The sequence below is a fragment of the Trematomus bernacchii genome, unplaced genomic scaffold (assembly GCF_902827165.1).
Source record: "Trematomus bernacchii unplaced genomic scaffold, fTreBer1.1, whole genome shotgun sequence".
NCBI lineage: Eukaryota > Metazoa > Chordata > Actinopteri > Perciformes > Nototheniidae > Trematomus > Trematomus bernacchii.
In genome coordinates, this window is record NW_022987720.1 from 19,511,141 (window position 1) to 19,532,572 (window position 21,432).

Here is a 21,432-nt window from a genome sequence, read left to right on the forward strand (position 1 = left end):
ATCATGAGTTATTATGCATTTAGAGGTTGGAAATCCATAATCATGAAACACTCAAAGCTTCGATATAATGCTATGTGGATGACTTCATATTTTGGACTGTGAGTGTTTTGAAACCTCATTACTTTAGTACGGTCCACAGCAGAAGAGTGTCTTATCCAATCCTGCATTAATAATCAACCTCAACCTAAGGGACACATGTGAAGATAAAGTGGAGAGTGTTTGTTTACAAATGCCCTACAAATGATGCGAGGGCACGATGAATCTTACTAAAACTAGATTTGTAGGGCCGTGGTTGCCATGGAAACGCAGCCTGAAGAGAGGACTCTGCTGCAGAGATCGTTGAACATAAATGGTTTTCATCAAATCATAATCTCCGTTTCAGCAGAGAAATAAAACTGTTGACATTATTTTGTGGCTTTTAAAATGACTAAAGCTAAAATTAATAAGTCCTCTGAGAAATAACATTTTACAGAATATTTAAATGTTGCTGTTACTTGTTTTGGCTTAAATCTGACGGGTGGGAGGGAGGAAGTGGAACAGACAGATGAAGAGAAACAAAGAAACGGTGAAGATGCGTGTTCTCACCAGGCGTGCCCCCCTCCTTGTCGTACTGCTCCCTCGGCCCTGGCAGTTGGAAGAGGGGGAAGAGGCTGAGCGTGTGCCAGTCCAGGTCGCTGTTGGGGTTCAGCTCAAACTTCTCCTTGGCAGGGGCGTTACGTGGGGTGAAGCTCAAACGCAGGTGGTAGCTCACCTGTTTTTAAGAGAGCATTAAGAGAGCGAAGGCTGAGTGGAGTGAATGTCATACATCAAGTGTCTTTGACAACTTATCTTTAAGTAGTGCAAGTTCCAAATCAGTTTTATTGACTAAATACATCAACCTATTTGTACGTCGTTTAATTTAACTTTTACAAAGTCTTCTGAGCTTTTCTTTTATCTTCTGGTTACACAGCTTCACACCTAATGACAGAAACAGCCTGAGCAGCATTGTTCAAATGTGCTCTAAGATTACTTAAGTTAACAAACAGACCAACATCGAGCCAGCAGCAACAAAATCCTTCTGAAAGCAACAAGAATCTTTGGCTTCTTTGAGTCATGTTCTGGCAGGTACATTATTTGCCATTGTGTTCTATCTGCTAGTAAAACTAACTGCCATGCAAAACCATTCATGCCCTCGGCTTACTTTGAATTTGAATTTAACAAAAGCAGAGGTTAAATGGCAGAGTAACTGTTTGGCCAAATAAAGAACACCATTGTCCGTGTTAGTATTATTTTGGACCAAAGATCTGGTCAAAGTATATACTACAACGTTATTATTTGTTAACAAAACCACAAATATTTACATTTGTGAGTTGTCGTCCCTTTGTTTTGTTTGTTTTTGCCAATCGTTCGAAGAAAAATATGTATGAAACATATAATGACAATGTTATAATTTACCATATCGCTAAACATAATATAATGCACGTCAATAACACCTCCTTATCAGCTGCTAACAGCTAACAGCTAACTTTAACTAGGGCTCCTCCCTGCTGATTTAAACACAGATTTGTATTTCACAATGTATCATTATCAGGGTGTGTCCCCTGAACCAGAAAATATCAAGTAAACTGCGTCATTTCACATTTTGAAGCTGCGACAGTATGCCTTTAGTTTCCAGGTAATTTAGACAAATTACTTTTGTCATGTTTTTTAGAATTTTGGCTTTGACTTGGTACTAAAGTTTCAGTTCTAATTACCTCCTTGATTGCTGGTGTGTGTTTTTATGTTTATGGTTCCTGGCAGCAAGAAAAACTTTCTCCAAGGACAATAAGGAAACAAATACAGTCTGAAGTCTTCAGGCATATTAAGTATGTCAGACTTTTTCAGAACACTCAGATAAAGCACTGTACACACCTGTAAATTCACATCAGGTTTTTCCTGCCACACAGGAGGAGAAGCTTCATCTCTACCTTTATTCTACTTTGCATTTATCATAGCAGACATCAATCTGGTAGTTATAATGATGTGATATCACAAAGTTAGCATGCACCCCGATGCTATTTAATGGTCCAAAACATGTTTGTTAGTGTAAGACTCTTCCTTCTATGTTTAAACGACCAACAGGCAAAAAAGTAAACAAACTGGGTTTTAAGGAAGCACTGAAAAGAGCCTGAACCAGAATTATTAGGAACACCTTTTTATTCAATTAAAATGTAAATTATTCATCCTATTGAGAAATAAAAAAGTGTTATGCTTTTGTGTTGCATATTTTACACTAAGTAGTTATGCTTCTGTTCAAATACAGAAAGAATAGTTTACCCCTCATGTTGTGGCTAAACTCTGCATGCAGTGACAACCACTTTTTTTGACAGTGTGCGTTTGCTACCTCTCACCTTCAGGGGCAGAGGTTCATCATCGTGGGTGAATGGATGCTCAAACACCACAGCAGCCAGCAGCATCCCTGACTTAGGGTCACTTCTCACATACTCCTCGAACTGCTCTTCTGTCTCGAAGCCACGCACTGGAAAAGACACGTACACACAAAAACAAACAACATTAGATCAGTCGCGGTGTGGTATTCTCCTCACGTAGGTCTGCTTTCATGCCTGTCTCATGGGCTGACCTTGGCGCTCGCTAATCTCACTGACAGCCAGGAATATGGTCCAGACGCTGTCAGCATACTAAATACTAAGGTGAATATGATCAATACAAGAGGTCATATACGAGAGAAAAAGGTGCACTTGTCACGGTAAACTAAAAAGCAAAAAGGGACGCACAGAGCCATAAAACAGCGAAGATCAATAAAAACAGCGTGCAGGGCAAAGAAGATCTGATTTGGTTTTCTTTTTACTTCAACCAAACCATAAACCGCACATGTAGGTTTTCTGAGTATGGCAAAAGACATCAGTATTACATATTGTTCCAAAAAGGTAAATCTGGGTCAGTCTCATTGAATAAACATTCGCATGCAGACACACAGAGTGAAACAGGTCAAGGACAATCAGCTGCCAAACACACTAGTTCAAACATGTATTGGTCACATTGACCTTCAGCTGTACGACTAGTTTGACCCCATCGTTCCTAAACAGGGGCTATTCTTTTTTTTCAGAAATCAGAATTTGCACAAAGTCATATCCAAATATTTGGGAAACAAACATAACCATCTACATAGAGTTATAAATTGGTATGATGTTTATCTTAGGTAAATATAATGTCACAATGACCAGTAAGTGAGCTACGCTGACCGCACAGCACACATCCCCACTAACAAGGTTCAAGGTTCAAGGTTCTTTATTGTCAAACTGACATAGCTACAGAGTAATTATGTCGTTGAAAATCTTAGGTCACAGGCTTCTCCAACAATGCAACATAATAATACAGATAGTAAAAGTAATACAAAAAGAAAAATAGTTCTAAAATAAAGTGGAATAGTGCAGTACGAGTCTATATACAAGTTATTGGAATGATATATATTAGATAGTAGATATATATTACTAAGTAGCAGATGAATGTTATGAAATTGTTTCAGCAGTTCAATTGTGACTCAGCTCAAAGTATTGGATATATGGTTTTTGATATTTCATTAAAAGGATTCAAGTTCCAAATGTTTGAACATGGTTGAACTACTAGCTAAAAGAACAATGGCTAAACAGATGAGATAATTACCTAAAAGTAATGGTTAAGCTGATCAAATAATTAAGTATTAGTAAAGGAAGAGGAAGTTAAAATAACTTACTATAGTTAAGGATACAACATTTAAATAGCTAAACGTAGTGGTTTATAGTTTAAGACAAAACATAACATCATTGAATGAAGATGACCAACTTTTTAACAACAACAAGAATTTGAGATTATACAATAAAGGAAATCTCATTTCACAATTGATTATTTCCCAACACAGCATGTAAAGTATAAACAATGAGTCAACGCCTCATATCTTTACACCACAGACACAATGTGGGGCCTCTTTTAGAGGTTCCAGTTCAACAACCCTACTGTTTTTTTGTAAAACTGTGACATTTGAAATATCACACAGCTTTTAAAACCATTCATGAGAGTCCAATCGTTGTTGGTCAGAACATTGACGTCACATTTTGGTGTTCTTCTGTGTGCATGACATACTCAAATTCAACCTTGCTCCACCTTTCCCTCTAAACGACCAGATCAATAATTCATTAATGGCTGAGCTGGGATCTCACGACAAAAACAACGTGCAGTTACACATATCAGACGATCTGTATGCTGCTACATCTCTGCCTTCAGCCTCACACTACTGCTATCTTGCTAATTGTCTGTCAGCATGGCTATACACATTATGTCAAACATGTTTGCACACCTGTGACTCTGTGAGACTGTCTGCATGTTTACCTACATAGCTGGTCACACATGCAGAAGTGTGTGTGAATCAAAAAGAGATTCTAGAAGTCCTAAGAGAGGAGGCTACACACTACAGTGTGTTTGTTTTGTTTCTTTACACAGTTACATTCCCAGTTGATACAGTCTGACACGGGAGTATGCGTTTGCTCTCCTGAGGGCAGTTTCTAGAGAAACCAGTATTTCCACCTCTTTCCCTAATTTCAAAGGTGTTAAGGCTGTGGTATTCGTTTCAATGGTTATGTGCTGGTATTAACAGATCAGTTTGGGATTTATACACAAGGACTTGGAGCCAGAATTTGAAAGCAACTTCTTCCTTTATAAGATCTCAAATGTTTGCAAACCATTTCTGTCAATGTTATACAGCTTCAGTATGTGATTATCGTTTTGTGGTAAAATGTTATTGAATTTCAAGCAAGTTTTATTAAGTCTTGCTAAATATGTGTTGGAGACAACCAAGGAGGAAGACAAGATTATTTATCTTCAGAAAATCATATTGTACATATTTTTTAATATCCTAAATGCTACATTCATAAATTAATATGATCTGGCTTGTTTTTTTTCCATGGGTGAATGGATCTTGTTTGATCCTTGCCCGACTAAAGAACAACCGTCAGATGAGCCACCAGAGCCATCAGAGCTTCCTTTCTCTGTTGTTGATAATTTATGAAGTGATATTAGCTATTTGAAATAAATAGTATGATATTTTGGGAAATGATTTGCTTTTATGCCAAAAGTTAGAAGATAAGGTCAAAAGATCAATACCACACTGTCGAGTGAATTTACAGCAAGCAGCATGTAAGCATAACTTAGCCAAAACATGGGAATCAAGGGAAAATAGTTTTGCACGTTGGAGGGAGCTTTCCCATTCCCAGACTTTATACTAAGCTAAAATAGCATATATATTTTAAGCATTGGATGCTCTGCTTTTCACAGATTTGCATTTGCAGTTTATTTTTAAGCAAGCCAACATCATTCGATAAGTGTCCTGGATTCTAGTCACCCATTTACTGCCCAGATATGACCCACCTGCTGCGGAGAAGCGAAGGCTGCCTCGCACGTCCTCTGCCACCTTACGCACCACACTGGAGTTACCGGGCACATAGGCCAGCTGAAACTGTTTATTCAAGCCCCATGGTAGTTGGTTAACGTCGTAGCTCTCATAGACTGTGGCATTTGGGTAGTCCTTAAAAGGCACCTTCTGACGTAGCACAATGAGGATGCAGGAGAAGAGCAGCGGCAGCAGGATCTCCACCACCGTTACCAGGATCTGGCGTTTCTGGAGAGCAAGAGCACAGGTAATCTGTCATCTTTTTGAAATGGGTGTATAAAAGGTCAAATAAAAAGAAGATTTTTAAAAAGGAGGGTGATGGATGAATTAAGTTTTTTTTGCAGATTTCAGGGTTTCACAAAATAGGTGAATTATCAAGAATTTGACAAACAGACTAAACAGTATTGGGATTAATTAACTAGGCTATGTTTGAGAGAATAAACATGTCTTTATTAACTTAATACCTCTATAACAGATTCAATATGGCTCCATTGTTTGCAACAGGTGAGTATTGTACTATTAGACACACAGAACTAAGAACACTATAGCGTTGAAAAGCAAACCCAATTTTCATGTTCTCAATACGCTTTGAAAATGCTAACTGCACCTCATTTTCAGTGGAGATGGGTTCTGGGCATCAATTTGTTCCTTTAACACTATTCAGAATTGAAATAGACAGTTTCCCAGACAGCTCACATGCATAATGTCACAGCCTCCTATTGTTGAGTGATTGCAGTACAAAGTGACTTGAACAGTTTCAGGACATTACAGTCAATCTAAGACTTTCCCTTTTCCGGACTCAATCAGTTTTGTCACTTGGAGAGGAATAAATATAGTCCGATAATAGACATGTTTTTTCTGTTTTCAATGTTTTTAAAGTGTGTTTCAATGCATGAATAACATTTTTCATAACATTGTTTGACACCAGTTTTGTAACACTGCAAATGCAAGGGCTTTGTGTTACCTCTTTTGGTGAAATGGTGACATCATCTTTGAGATTATTATTTTAATGAACAGCGCTGGAGGTAGTCTTAGATCTAAGATTTCCATTTTCAACAACTGCTCCGCTTTTTTAATTCATGTTAGTCGTATACAAAACTTATTTTCCTACTCACTCTGTAATTCACACAATCCTTTATTTTGTTTAGGTAATGAACATGTGTTTTCTGCCTCCAAGATGAAAAAAGCAACACCAACATGTACTGTATTGCTTGTCTGGCACTAATGGAGTCTCTAGAAAACACACTTGATCATCGAGGAGTGGATATAGGGTTATGGAGCAACAGCCTCCCACCATGCAGACAGACAATTCCAATTCTGGACAGTTGCACGCATTGTGCAACCATCAAGTGACATTAACGTTAAACATTATGCAAGCATTACTACTACTTAATATATATAATTGCAATACGACAGAACATGTGTTAACATGTTTCCATGTATATAGAGTTGCTCATAAGTAATTGCCACCTTTTATCCTTCAAATGTTTGTATTTATTGTTTCACTCACAAAACTGTTTAAACACGTAAATGTATGGTTACATGATTGTATGAATCATGTCTAATGATCTGTAACAATTGGAAGAATAAATAATTATGCAATATGCACATACAGTATAAAAACTAAACAGTATATACATGCAACCTAAATATTCCTAGTAAATATACTGCCTCCATTTCTATACTTTTTCTAATTAAACTAATGTGGATGACAAATACTATATTCATAGATAGATGCACAACAGTATCACAGCATTCACATTTATTTATTTATTTGTATGATTTCTATTTTTATTCTAATTTAAATATAATACATATTGGTTTAAACATGCTCTATGTGTGGGAGGCTGTGGCTCAGTGGATAATGTGCTGGACTTCGAATCAGGGGATGGCAAGTTCTAGTCCCACTGCAGTCAGCATGTCGTTGTGTCCCTGGGCAAGACACTTGCAAAGACAAATTGCACCTGTGGGGATTGCCCACAGTACTGAATGTATGTAAGTCGCTTTGGATAAAAGCCTAACCCCACTACATTCCATCTATTGTATTAATAAATCATTAAAAGATCCTTAATTCCTGAAAAAGTTAAAATCTTGATTTACCGTAAAGATAGCCATATAAGTCTTTAAAACACAGCTTGCACATGTTGACCTAGCTCAAGTCTGTGACACAACAACAGGCCAGCAACACCGTGTATTATTCTGCATGTTATTGGGGTAAAGCATGTTTCCAGGTAGCAGGGCTTACATCATAAATTGTAGAAAACAAAATGTTAGTCAGTTTTCTGTATTTACGATCTCACATACGCTTATAATTTTGCAAATACTGTCATGCAGGCCTCTGCTCTGCAAACACAGATACTTCTGACATTTCACAGTTGTAAACAATGTCAGCACCTAATAAGGACAAAGTCATGCTTGTTGTAGGTTCACCTCGCTCCAACTCACCTTCTGAAGATAATTTTTCCACAACAGGAGTCCAAATTGTTGCGCGATTGCCATTTTGAGCGTTACACAGGACACAGTCCAGTTAGCCTAAGAGAGAGGGATGAGAGTGACATTTATAACGTTTAAAATTAGAGCTAGGTTTACAATTCAATCTTAAGATGTTTTAGAAGATTTATTAGAGCTTAGTTGTGTTTTCGATTCAGCTTCCACCAGCAGTGATGTTCTTTCTGATCTCAGATTCTATATAACAATCATTTCAGAAAGAAAGAGAAGTAAAATTGAACAATCAGCAGTGTCATGATGTTTAAGTCATGTGCAGAAACTGTAAACAAAACAACGTTTAAGTGAAAACATTAAGGGCAAAGATCACAAGACATGAAAAAGGAAAACATTTTAACTGATACATTTAAATGAAGGAGTAACATCAGTCAGAAATGTTGTTCAGTTTGAAAAAGATATGGACAAAAAAAGCTTTAAAAAACAGATCATCCACATGTTAAACCAGTTATACAGGCACATTGGGATTGTTGACAACATGATGGTTACAGATATCTTTATGGCTTACACAACATCTAATTATAGCCCATTCCAACAGAATATTTACTTTTGATAATACTGACAGTCACATTTGCATCTAACTGGGTACAGTCCACAGATGGTGATAAATAAACATTGACTGTTAAAGCTTCTGCAACAAGGTTTGCATAGTGGGAGACTTTTTTCTAAGAAATTTGTTTATAAATGTAGTAAAAACAGGTTATGCTGGGACACTCCTAATTTATACTGGTGCCTTTCATTTCTAAGAGGCGGCAACCTTATCCTGACATAAGGGATCATTGTATTTATTATCAATGTAATTTAATTGAGTAGACCATGTGGCACAAGTTAAGGCAACCATTTCTTTATTAGTATGGTCAAGCAAACAATAAGGGCATTTCAGGACGTGAACCATTTCCTTATAAACAGAAACCTGCCCAGCCCTTTTCTCATTGGTCGAACACAGCCTTCTGAACCTCCTGATTGGACAATCGACTTGTTCGTCAATCCCTAAGGATTCTGATGAATGCTAATGATGGAGCTGAGGAACAAAGCTAGGTATTTACAGTATATAACGTGCTGACTCACCGACATGGTTTCATTTTACACTTTATTCATAATCTAACGTCTCAGCCGGAGCAAATTCATCACATAAATGTGTGGAATTACCTCAAAAAAGCAGGTTTCGACACATTAACTTCCCGGTCTCTCTTCCTGTCGAGGTAAATACAATTCCTCCTTTTTCCCCTTAAACCAACGAAAAAAGCACCACAGCGGGCCTCTTTTCGTCACGGACAGTATCGAGGCTCGGCCGGCATTAGAGAGGCCACTGATGTCTGCAGCCAGGTGTTTCACCCCTCCAGTTTGCTGCCTGCTAGCGACGCGATGACATTGCACCAGCTCCTGTATAAGCCCGTGAATACATGGTGCGAAATGCAGCGACAACCGTCAACAAAACTCGTCACGTGATCAAAGTCTGACATCACGTGATCCAAACAGCTGTGCTTCCTGGAGCACTAACAATACTATTATTTTCAGTTGTGGCTCGTATTTAAGTTATATGCGCTGTTACATGTTCTTGTACAAATGGTAGTATTGAATGAGTTGTGAAAACAGTAACATTAGGAAGTCCCCTTAAATAAATAAACGAGGCATCACACATTAAAAGTCCCCTGAAATAATGCGGAATTATGAAATATAAGTCCCTTGAATTTATTAAAATAAGCCTTTAAAAAAACAAAACGTTATTTTTTTAATACAAACAAATGTATTTGACACATTTTCTATTGCTCTTCATTATGTCTAACTGTTTTCTTTGATGAAATACTTTAAAATGCCATTCGGTTTTAAGGAGCTCTTGAATTAAACTTTTTAATCTAGAATCTCAAACACACTATGCACAGTATACCTTCAGCTCAGGAGATGCTTGCCCTGGAAAGAATCTACCTTATTATATTGCACTTTGAATTGGATGGGGGACTTACATATAAACAAGAATGGTCAAAATAGATGCTTTTGAGATATGACTATATAGTCCCATAAGCTTTTTTCACAGAAGATATTTTTAACATGTCAATGTAAGAACAACACTGGATAACGATTCTTAAAGTGCAACTTATAAGGAAGTCTGTGACACGGCTTTGAAGTTTTTGAGTTATTTTTGTCAAATGTGAGAAAACTTCCTCCCGAGCTGCAGAAGACATAACATTATTTTTAACTGGCTTTCACAGGGTACTTAGTGATGTGCATATTGTGGTAAGTGTGTATATATGCATTTAGATTTCAGTATGGTTAACTTTTGAATGAAGCACACTGTGTATCGTATTCTATTACAACTCAAATGGTTTTGTCTTTGTGGTGGAAAATGAACAAAATAACACTGAAATAAATCTTGCATGATGGCTTCTTTTATTTTAACTCAATAAAAAAAATACATATTCACATCACAGGTCTATTGAGAAAACACTGTACTGTAGAAAAACATTAGTTTCACAAAGAAAGCTGCCCTTTTTTTGGAATAAGGCGAAAACAATTTCAAGTAGTGGCATGTTCTTTGTCTTTCTCCATTTATACATATAGTACTATGTACATATATAAAAACACAGGTTATAACCAGTCTGGCGTAACAGTTTAAAATGTATTGACAGTCAGACATTGTGTTCTCAGTGTCCTGAATGAGGCATACAGTACTTTCAAAATCCCATCAGGTAATACATGTCCTTTAGTGTCTGATGTTACCCCGAAGAAGGCAAAGCAAATCCATTCAGAAATACTTCAGTATTGATTGTTCAAGCGTGGAAATGGTTAAATTTCATTGAAAAACGCTCCTTCTGTGATGATAAGTGCTCGATCTGATTTAGATGGGAGACAAATCTTTCATCAGCATGACAGAAATTCTCATTGCATTGAGTACATCATTAGATTTGACTGCAGCACTTAACATCTGGATGATGGTCTGAGATTTGTATACTCATCCAGCTAGGAAACATTTGAACATCTGCTGTTCCTGATGGGATTGAGGCGTGTCAAGTTAATATTGTTTAAAAATATGAACAGCACAACTGGTGTATACTTTAGAAGATGCAGACTACTAAAACTCACTTCACAGTTCTGTTTCTATACAAGTAGACGCCCCTGAACATACAAATGACACCACTACAGTACCTTTGGCAAACACACAGAACTAAGAATAAAATGCAAAAATTGGAATTCATAAAATCATATTCTTTAGGCTTCAGATGCAGACATTTCACCAAATACAAGAGTCTTGTACCGACATATCAGAAACTATGATAATCAAAACATCATGACAGCTGTGTTTAAGGTTTTTCCCAGAATATGATTTTCAAAAAGAGAACACTTTTTCGCCTCCTAAACACCAGTCCTAGAAGTTTCATTTCTTCTAAACTACCCAACTCGATCTGAGATGAGCTGGAGTAGAAGGCGATACAACAGAAATGTTGGTGAAGAAATGTTCCAGTGGCTTCGGATCTGACGGCGAGTCCTGAAGTTTATGGGAGGTATTCTATTGTGATGTGTGTAAACTTGTAAATGTAATTTTATAGAAAATAAGGTTTCTAGATATTACATTTGTCTTCCCTTTCTTGAAAGTCTCCTGATCTTCTGGAAATTGACGGCTCAGTGCAGACTGACAGGAGTGAGGAACAGCATTGAGAACTAAACAAAAGTGCTGGTGGATTATAAACAATCACATTCTATAGGCTCAGAAACCCCGCTTTGGCAGAATACTCATCTCCTACCTCTTCTTCCCTTTCCACCTCCCCTCCACTATGAGCTGCTGAGTTCTTCCTCTTCACTTGTTTGCTGGAGGAGCCCCGGGGCCTCTGCACGGGCACCAACAGGCGGAAGCCCGGCTGGGGCTTAGCGGACGCTGCGCCCAGAGCAGTGGGGAAGGTTTTGAATGTGCAAGGCATGAGGGAGGAAGAGGAGCACGTGGATGAGGGGCTAACACTCTGGACAGAGGAGTATCCTGAGCTGTGAACGTCTGCAGGGGAGGGGAGGGGTTCCTTGTCCTGGGAATCCTTGCTCACCTCCCTCTCCGCTTCAGAGAAGCTTTCTTCGTCGCTGGACAAGGCTCTGCAGTGCTCTAGTCTTTTGTCTTCATCAGTCAGCAAGTGCAGTTTGATAGATATCATCGAAGCTATAGAAAAAAAGGTGTTAGTATTTATAGAAATATTGATTTTGGGCAAAGCTTAAACTACAAACCTGAACACACTCTACAGCAGCTTCTATCATTCATCCACATTTGTCCATGACAGTTAGCCTCCAGTAACAGGCCTAAATGTTTGTGCTGGTTTATTATGCTAATTGTTGCAACTGCTGTCATCTATAGTCACTTAATGTCCTACTAAAAGACTGACTCATACATTATTCCTCTCCATATATGGATTAGTTCATTTATATGCTTTACAGAAAAGCACCTTTGAGATTCTGCCAACACCCACAATAGAATAAAAGTGGTCCCTTTTGTTCTCAACACTCACAATCAGCATCTTTCTCTCCTTCGCTCTCCTCCTCCCGGTCCCCCTCATAACCAGAACTGGAAGTGTCCAGGCTCCAGTCCAGGATGTCCACCAGCAGCGTCTCCTCCTGATTGGACAGCTCTGCCGTGGGCGTGGCAACAAAGCTGGCTCTGCGGGCCTGCATTGCGTCATCGCGTCTCCTTGGGAGGAAATTGGAGTTACAGTGAGTCACCGCAGCATCTCACAGATGGCACAAACAAACACCTTCTGGCTGAGACGTTTTAAAAGTCTGTTCGTTACGGAGCGCAGATTACTCAATGGTAGAACTGCTAAAAGAGCAAGAAGAGAGGAGGGGGCTCTGCACATATTGACGTCGGTTAGAGAGTTATTCCCAAGACAGAATCCTTCATGTTTTTAAATCCCTGTCACACATGAGCCTTAATGGTTCTATTGAATGTATGTACAATATGTTGCAAACCTGGGAGCAACAGCATAAAATAACAATAATAGTGACATTGGGATGGTAATAGTAATACTGCCATGTATTTGTATAATCATTTGCACGCCAGTAAATGAAAAAGAAATCAATTATTATATTGTCTCCCTCCACATAGTCAAATCCCTTAATGGAAAAGAGTGCAAACCAAGATAGATCAAGTGGATTAATAACATAAAACAGCAAGATTAAAAAATAAAAGGTTACCCACTGGCCCTATGCCATTAAAAGCCATGCAAGCTTGAGAGTGCTCACTGCATGACATCATAATAAAAAAAGAGACACTTAATGGGGCACATAAGATGTTCTAGTGGCCAGAATGCCATATTGCATTAAGCGCTACATCATATCTACGTTTATGGTATGGTGTATATCAATAATATGTTGATATAATACAATTTATTTGTATATAAAATGGTGGAATGTGTGCGTTACCTCTTGTTGGTGCTGGATGGAGAGGCGAGGAAGGTGTGCATGTCTGCTGGGGGACCGGTGGGACTGGGAGGCTCCATCTGGGGCTCCACCTCAGGAATCTCCAAGATCTGACACAGCTCTTTGAAATCCATCACCTTGTGGAGACCATCAAATAATAAATCAATCAATCACAATGAGCTACAATTCTTAAAAGCTTGTTCCTATACCTGAAATAAATAATGAAATACCTTTTCTTTGCTGATATGCTGGTAGGCGTCATCTTCAAAGCGTTGCTTTACACCAGTCAGAGATACATGCCTGTAATCTTTGGGAACGTCCGGGCTAAAACTGTGAAGAGAGAGAGAGAGAGAGAGAAACAAAGAGAGATTACTTGTTTGAGTTTGATCCACTTTGCTTGCTGCATCAGCTTAATCAACTCTTGGGGACAAATCTTGTTACCTGTCCATTTGAGAATTACAGTTTGTCGATACGATGCTCACCTATCAAAGTGACTCACCCGAGGCACGTTTCTGTGACTCAGTGGGTGACTCACTCATGGCTACATACACACTCCATCCTCCCCCGCTCCCACACTTCCAATGCCTCCCACTGTCTCTTATGAGTCTGCAGCTCTCTGAGGGCTTCATGTTTGCTTTAATACCATAATGGCCATCCATCGTCTTGGTCACCAGACATTAGACACAATCTTATATCTAATCAATGTGGCTATACGAGCGTGCTGAAAACAGACTACACGTCACCAATCAATTCTTGTTATCTCTTTCCATGGAGGAAAACATGATGGAGCACGAGTCCTGCGTGAGCCATAGTCAGGAAATTAACACTCATTTTGTATCAATTAGACTTTAATATATTTATGTTTTTCCCCAATTAGGATAAAGGCTTGAAAAGGTGCTGTACAAGGAATAAGACAAACTAATTATCAATCCTTTTTACATTTTCCTGAAATATATAGCTTCTTACAAGTTGTCTTTTGAATGTTCAAGAGGCTCACAAGGAAATAAATGTTTGGAACCACTGTGTTGAATCAGCCTTATCACCCATTTTACTTACCAAAACACCTTCACAGTATTATTATTGCTTTGACCTTTTGAGCAGCATTTTTCTTTCCCTGCCGCATAGCAATGAAAATATAGAGTTCAAACTTTCCTTAGCAACAATGGCAGTTGGCTTTTGTGTGGACTGAATGGATGATTAAAGCACACTTTTGATCTGCAGGGGATTTCACAATAACAGCCGCCTCAAAATGTAACCCACAATTTACTGCAAAAATATACAACACAAGACAAATACTGCCAGTGTAACCAACAACACCTTATTTGTGAAAAACAACTAAGCTGGCCGGATAATGACATGTTTGGAACTCTGCCGCGTGATCAACTGAGAAACATAATGCGCCAATCAGCACCAATTTAATCTGCAAACCTGGCTAACCAAATGCATAGCAACAGGAGGGAAGGTGCCACCTGTTGCATTTCCTCAAAGGATGAAATATGTTCATTAAAGTTTGATTAAACTGATTTCATTAGTCACAAGTAGCTATTTATCCTTCAGAGGGCACACCAGAAGTGTTTTTATGTACCCTTTAAGAATACAATTGCTATACTGGCTTTCCTTTTCAAAAGGTCACGATAAAACAGATGTAATTCCTATTAGAACTGATCTCATTGATGCTTCCCTGGGACTGAATTAAGGAAAAGGACTTGTTCTGGATGTGTCTGAATGTGACCAGACAGACTGGGTGATGGGTGATATTTTCTGGGATCGATTCAAACCACACACAGTAAGAAGCTTACCATTTGACATAGAGCAGCACAGAGAGGGAGGCGAGGTCTTGCTTGGAGAATCCTGTGTAGTCAACCAACTGGCTCGGCCACAGGGGAGCTGCAGAGGGACAGACGTACGTTTAGGAGAACATAAACATTACACTCAACTCCAGCTGTAAATCCTATTAGATGGGAAATAATATTTCCATTACGTGTCAGTGTTTAACAATGCTTTTCAAATAGGTGTGTGTTTCAGTGAGTGTTATTACCATAGTGATGTAGTGCTCGTGTAAGCAGTAGTGCAGCACACGCCAGCTTGGAAGGCGGTGGTGTGGCGAGAGCAGAGTAGAGCAGCGACAGCTCGCAGACGTAGCTGAACATGTGCATGGTCCGTCTCTCCAGAGGGAGCAGAGACAGCAGAACCTCACCGTAATCCAGCAGAGTGGGACTCTGAGGGAAAGTGTAAAAAAAAATATCACATTTAACATCTGAATTTCAGTGCATAAAATACTGTTAATGAAATTAGTATACGTGTTGTTCTTACCCTTATCTTTCCCTCCAGCACAGAGACGACCTCGCCCATCATTCGGACCAGGTCCTCGTATTTGTACGTGTTGTCTGTGAGCCAGACCGCCTCCCGTATGGTCAGGATTTCTTTACTGACGTAGCTGAAAACAAAAGAACCAAACATTGTCAAAATGGTTAGAAAGGAATGTATTTGAAACCTTAAGTAATTGCATTTATTAAAAAATAAAATACAAATCTGGATCATTACATTACACTACATAACCCCAAATGTATCAACAATTAAATTAAACATTTCAAGGAAGAGGCCTGCGAGTTCTCACCGTGTACAAACTACCATGCAGGCAATTCCCAATAACTGGAGGCGAGCCTTGGGCACAGAGCGCAGGGCGAGGTAACGATCAACGCAGCCCACCGTCACATGCAGCGTCAGGCTGGAGAAATCCTTCATGGTGGTCACCTCCACGAGCCAGTCCACCAGGATGTACCTGGACAGGCAGAGAAGCAGAAATTAATCATTGTGTGCACACCAAAACAAAAAACAGGGATACATTTACCCAGAGTCTAGTGTTAAAAATAACGTTTTAAACCTTAATACAGTGGATTGCAGAGTCACAGGGTAGATTATTAAAGTCCTTAGCATTTATGTTCTAGAGGCCAAACGAGCAGAATAGCCTTAATTGCCCATTCAGGATTTGAAATCTCTTTGTCATACCTCCACTGTCTTACATGGGGTAAAGGTTTAACTTGATTTTTTCAGTAACCACTTGCTGTCGTTCTGTTTGATCTATTCTTTAACAATGTCATTAAATGAAAGCCAAGATGATCAAAACACAATGAGTCATCGCCATGACTAACCAAATTCAATAGTCTAGAGAGATATTAATGACCAGCAGACTGTAATCATTCCAGTAATATTATGGTATGTTCCTCAATACCTCATGGTGTCCTTGATGTCTCGCCTCAGGACGCCCTGAGTGCAGCGTCGTGACGCCGGGTTCGGGGAAGTGAAGAGCTGAGCCACCAGGTCCGAGCAGGCCTTGGACTCCAGACCCAGAGGATTCCCACTGCTGCACACTTTAGCCAGAGACAGCTGAGGAAAGAAGACACATGTTTGAGATAAAGGTTTCAAAATGGCTTGACAGCTTGTTGAATTGGAGCACTTTCAACAACAAGGTTGAGTACTGCCGTAGTTTGTGGCTGTGATTGCACAGCTTGTGATTTGGTTGACTCATATTTTGGAGGTTCAGTGTTGCAGTTTGGGCCAAATTATGAACAAAAAAGAAAATCGTCATCCAAATGTCAAGCCCTCTTGAGACTGCCTGATAGTTGTTCAATAAGAAAAGCTTCAAACTCTGAACAAATGGAGGACTGGGAAATAGAAGAGAAGTAAAACAAAAACATGTCATGAAAAGCTCATGACAAACACTGTCTTTTATATCATTACAGTGAACAAACCAAGGGCAAAAGAGACAAAAGACTGACTGAATAAGCACATAACAAATAAAATCCACTGCTGCATCATTATAATGGCATTGTTCTGTCTTCAATCCCACACACCTGTGCCTCCCAGCATCCTTTGCCGGCATAGTCCCTCAGGGTTCGGATATACTGGAGGTACCTGCCTGGATCTGCCATCTGGAATTAAACCACAAAACAGTTCATAATTATAGTTTGTTTGACCTAATCAAAAAAAAATGTATAATACTCAAGAGATATTTTGCTTAATGCAATAAACATGGAAACTATCAATGTAATCAACTCTAATGCTTGAATCAGGGTTCATACACTTTTTCACCAATGATTTTCAATGACTTCTCCATGACCTTTACTTAATTTTCCATGACCAAAAAAATTACTCTTTCTCAGCGGTACCACATGGAACAGGAAAATAAGGTCTGCATATGAAACATGTTGTGCCTATCTAAAACAAATTAAATAGGCTTACTAGCTCCTACACGCTAAAGCCACTAAAATCTCTCACCAGCAAAACACCTCGTCAGTTAAATGCCATTTTACGTTTCATTACTATACGATACAGTATTTATTATCATTATAGTATTACTATTTCGGCGATTAGCTAAAATATAAATTATATTTGATGCAACTTTAGTTAAATTTCCATGACTTTTCCAAAACTTTGGGAAAAATATTGTTTTCCATAACTTTTCCAGGGCCTGGAATTAGCATTTTGAATTTCCATGACTTTTCCAGGTTTTTAATGACCGTAAGAACCCTGTTGAATGAACAATACTATAAACAAATTAGGAAGTGCTTCAGTTTGACATGGATAAACTGTACAACAGCTTAAAAAATAAGGTCAATATATCAAAAATAAATCCTCACTAAAAAGCTAAATGACGGATTTGGACTCACAGCTGCTTTCCGGTTGTGTTCCCACAACATGTAGGAGCTCTGCAGACAGCCAGACTTTGAAGACTCCTCCAACATAGATATGGCCTCCTTGCGTCTTTCCTCATCCTATAAAAGGTAACAAAGTTCCAGGTGTGAAAAACAAACAAGAATTCCATAAAAGCATTTATATGTCATTTGTCATATCAATAAATAACAAAGCACACAGAGAGTACGAATAATTGACAGAGGCTGTTGTTTAAAGGAAAATAACAATTATCCATCTGTGCTGTTATGAACTAGTCGGACAGCCCCCCGTCCCAACAGGGCAAAACTATACACTTTGATGAAAGGCCAATAGAAACGGGGCCAACCACACCCGGACAGAGGTGTTTAGATTCAGTCTCACTCTCTCACTCACTCACTTGAAAGAGCTGCAAAACTCTGGCCAAACAGTGCAGCAAGGGTCCTCTCTTCTCCTGTAGGGAAAGGAAAATATATTGATGAAGATTAGAAATAATTTGCATTATTTTCCTTATTAATACACTTTAAAAAATATTTTAATTAGATTATCCATGTTGTTATAAAAGCAGTGTACATTTGTGTGTTTTAGCCATGACATTAATTCCACTGTGCAATAAAGGCCTGGTTTCTAAGCAAAAACAATAACCTTGGATTTTAATTGCTTGAAGAGAATAATAATCTGATTTTGCTGATGCATTTACAATATTATGACCGTCATTACTGCTGACCTCAACGTTGCATTAAAAACAGAAAAGCATTAACATGATATATGCTTCTTAGTTGTTGACACAGGCTAAACAAACTTGCAGCTCAATTGTCCTTAAAGTGGACTTATCATGCTATATTTGAATATTATAGTATAGGATCATACCTATATAAGGCATATTTATACTTTTTTTTTTTCAAAATACCAAACAGATCATGCTTTTTAGCCATGCCTCATTTTGCTCAATTTGACATTTTTTAGCTCTGTTTTTGCAAGGGCAGATTCTGTGAGAACAGCACCATCTACAGGCCTGGCATATGTACTACAGCGTCTCCAGCGCTTTCGAACGGCAATGGCCGTGGCTGTCTCCTCCTGATTGGTGGAGTTGGCCCAATAGCCGTAGCGCCACTGTCCTGACGTCAGGACAGTGTTCAAATCTGGATCAGTTTTTATCAGATCCGTTGCAGCCCCTTTTTTAGAGATTTGGGTATGGAGGAAAATAGAGAGGGTTGTGTTTTCTGACACTTGGTGAGTTCCCTGGAACACCGGGGACACATATTCATGTATAAAAGACGTACAAAAGTGCATTTTGCATGATAGGTCCCCTTTAAACATTGGTTGAAAGAGAAGCACATTTTTCTTGTGCTCTTAATTTGTAAGACCCAAACCTACCGCGTTATTGTCACACTCAGCCTTGAGACGGTCGAACACCACAGCTTTACAGCAGCTGCCGGTGGGCGACCATGGTGGACGGATGAACACCCAGATGAAGGGATCTGTGGTGGGAGAGTGCAGACTCTCTGCCAGGCTGAAGAAGTGGGAGGCCTTGCGACCACATACATCCGCTCGCCCCTCATCACTCAGCAATGCTGTGGAGAGAAAAGGCCATGAGCAGTTATCACCTGAAGCAATCATCAAGTGGGTTTCATCTGCCACAATTACACTTGACCTTTTGTTTAATTTGAATGTATTTCTTACAGTTGTGTATTGCTTAACTTACGTCCTTCATTGTACAAAAACGCGATGCCTAGCTTCACAGCAGCTTCAAAATTCCCTTTCTCGGCAGCTCTGAAAGAAGAGAGATGTTCCAGGTAAAAATTCCACAAAGGGGAAAAAACACATCAGTTGTTTTGTCGCATTCTATTTGATAGAAGTAACTGTACCTTTCAAAAAGCCACAAGGAGCTAGGGGATGGCCAAGTGTCCCTGAAACTGACCCTGGCCCATACACTGGAGTGCTGGTCAACAATGTCCCGCAGATGGGAGTGAACCTGTAACAGAAGCCAGGACAATTAGTTAATCAATAAATGAGTCATCTGACAAACAAAATCAGGTGGTCACAAGATGCCCAAGCCCATACAAATCTTGGCACATGCATGCTAGAGTTTGTGTGTTAGTGTTACATTATGTTTACTCACTGCTCTGACAGACAGCAGGTCTTCAGCAGAGAGGCACTGGAGCACACAGAGGAGGACCTCTTCAGGTAGAGACAGCAGGGTTAGGGCTGGAGTTCGCTTACGGACCCGCTTCCGTGCCGGAATCGAGAAACATTTTGGACAACGGCAGTGGACTAGTGAGAGAAAAAAGGAAATTAAATGTTAGATATGTCATATACTTGAACAAAAACTTAAACAGAAGTACACACACAATATCAACCCAAAAGCATTTCACACCCCTGTGCTGGACTCACCAACACATTCCCACTATAATGTCAAACAAATATTACACTTAATTTAAAAGCAGGCCAGTTGGTATGTTTGCAGATAGTCACATAAAAGGTGAAAGTTATGGCTCCACATTCAAAACGCCTTAACATCTGCGGGTGGTCTAGTCTAACCCTCTGTTTTAATACAGAAATTATTGAATACATGGATAACCTTACAACGTTTCAATATAAGGATATAACATTATAAAGTTACGTGTTGAAAGCAGACCGTATAGCTAACGTTATCTAACGACAGTGAACTCAGCATAATACTGGGAAAAGTCAAACCAACTGAGCGCCCAAATTTCCCTCCTGTGCTTCAAATGCAACTACCGTTAAGTAACGACCAGGTTTCACGAAGTTTAACATTACATTACCGTTTTTAATTACCACAGACTGGTACAATACCAGGGAGAGACACATTGTATTTAATATTGTTAGCATTAACCCATTTGAACTATAGTTAGAGTCACACAGAAGAGGAATCCGTGGCTAACGTTTGAGTTGGCTAGTGGCTAATAACCAGCGCTAACGTCAACTAACCATGTCAAATTGCAAGAATTTAAAGCAGCTTCAAAACCACTCACTATACAATACGTTATGACAATATTTCTGGTAGTAATAGCGAGTTTTGGTTGACTTTAGTTACTTACCGCCCGCTTTCATGGCAAGTGTAGTGATCTCTTCTTACAGTGATGTAGCTACAGCACTGAGAAGTGAATTAAACGTTCCGGCGATACTAGCTAATGTTACACAAATCAAACTCGCAGACTATTAACACCCTGAAAATATGATATACAGATGAAGAACCCTGCCCACTGCTTCTGTTGTGCTGTGGTGGTGACTAATATCGTAACAAGTTGTTAGCTCTTTCCTGAATTCAAATTCAAGCACGAGTACTTACTTCTTGGCCCCGCCCCCAAAGCTACTCTAGGACCGCCCGCGCCGACAGTTTAAACACCACGTTCAATCTAATTGGTCAGAACTGTTGACGCCTATCTACTAACAATAAGCGATTTCATTGGCCAGCGTGAATAACAGTTGCAGCGATTGTTCAG

General features: G+C 39.2%; 2 protein-coding genes across 2 annotated transcripts in view; both read right to left on the reverse strand.

Annotated features, from left to right (window-relative positions):
* The window catches only part of LOC117492406 (ATP-binding cassette sub-family A member 3-like), a 32,357-nt gene extending 23,040 nt beyond the window's left edge, over window positions 1-9,317 (reverse strand). Inside the window, exons 1-5 of the mRNA XM_034142666.1 lie at window positions 9,053-9,317; window positions 7,847-7,933; window positions 5,380-5,629; window positions 2,370-2,497; window positions 586-751 (exon numbers count right to left, since the gene is read on the reverse strand). Coding sequence (XP_033998557.1) covers window positions 586-751; window positions 2,370-2,497; window positions 5,380-5,629; window positions 7,847-7,900 — 598 coding nt within the window. The 5' untranslated portion in view covers window positions 7,901-7,933; window positions 9,053-9,317. The remainder of the gene's footprint in view (window positions 1-585; window positions 752-2,369; window positions 2,498-5,379; window positions 5,630-7,846; window positions 7,934-9,052) is intronic.
* Window positions 9,318-10,268: 951 nt separating this feature from the next.
* Window positions 10,269-21,040, reverse strand: ccnf (cyclin F). Its single transcript, XM_034142488.1, has 17 exons — window positions 21,028-21,040; window positions 20,088-20,239; window positions 19,834-19,940; window positions 19,671-19,738; window positions 19,343-19,539; window positions 18,366-18,419; window positions 17,965-18,069; window positions 17,149-17,226; window positions 16,527-16,681; window positions 15,912-16,076; window positions 15,608-15,731; window positions 15,333-15,513; window positions 15,094-15,181; window positions 13,525-13,624; window positions 13,298-13,431; window positions 12,388-12,566; window positions 10,269-12,044 (listed from the first exon to the last, which is right to left on the reverse strand). The coding sequence occupies exons 1-17, from the start codon at window positions 21,038-21,040 to the stop codon at window positions 11,599-11,601; spliced, it is 2,346 nt and encodes a 781-aa protein (XP_033998379.1). The 3' UTR covers window positions 10,269-11,598.
* Between the last annotated feature and the right edge of the window lie 392 nt (window positions 21,041-21,432).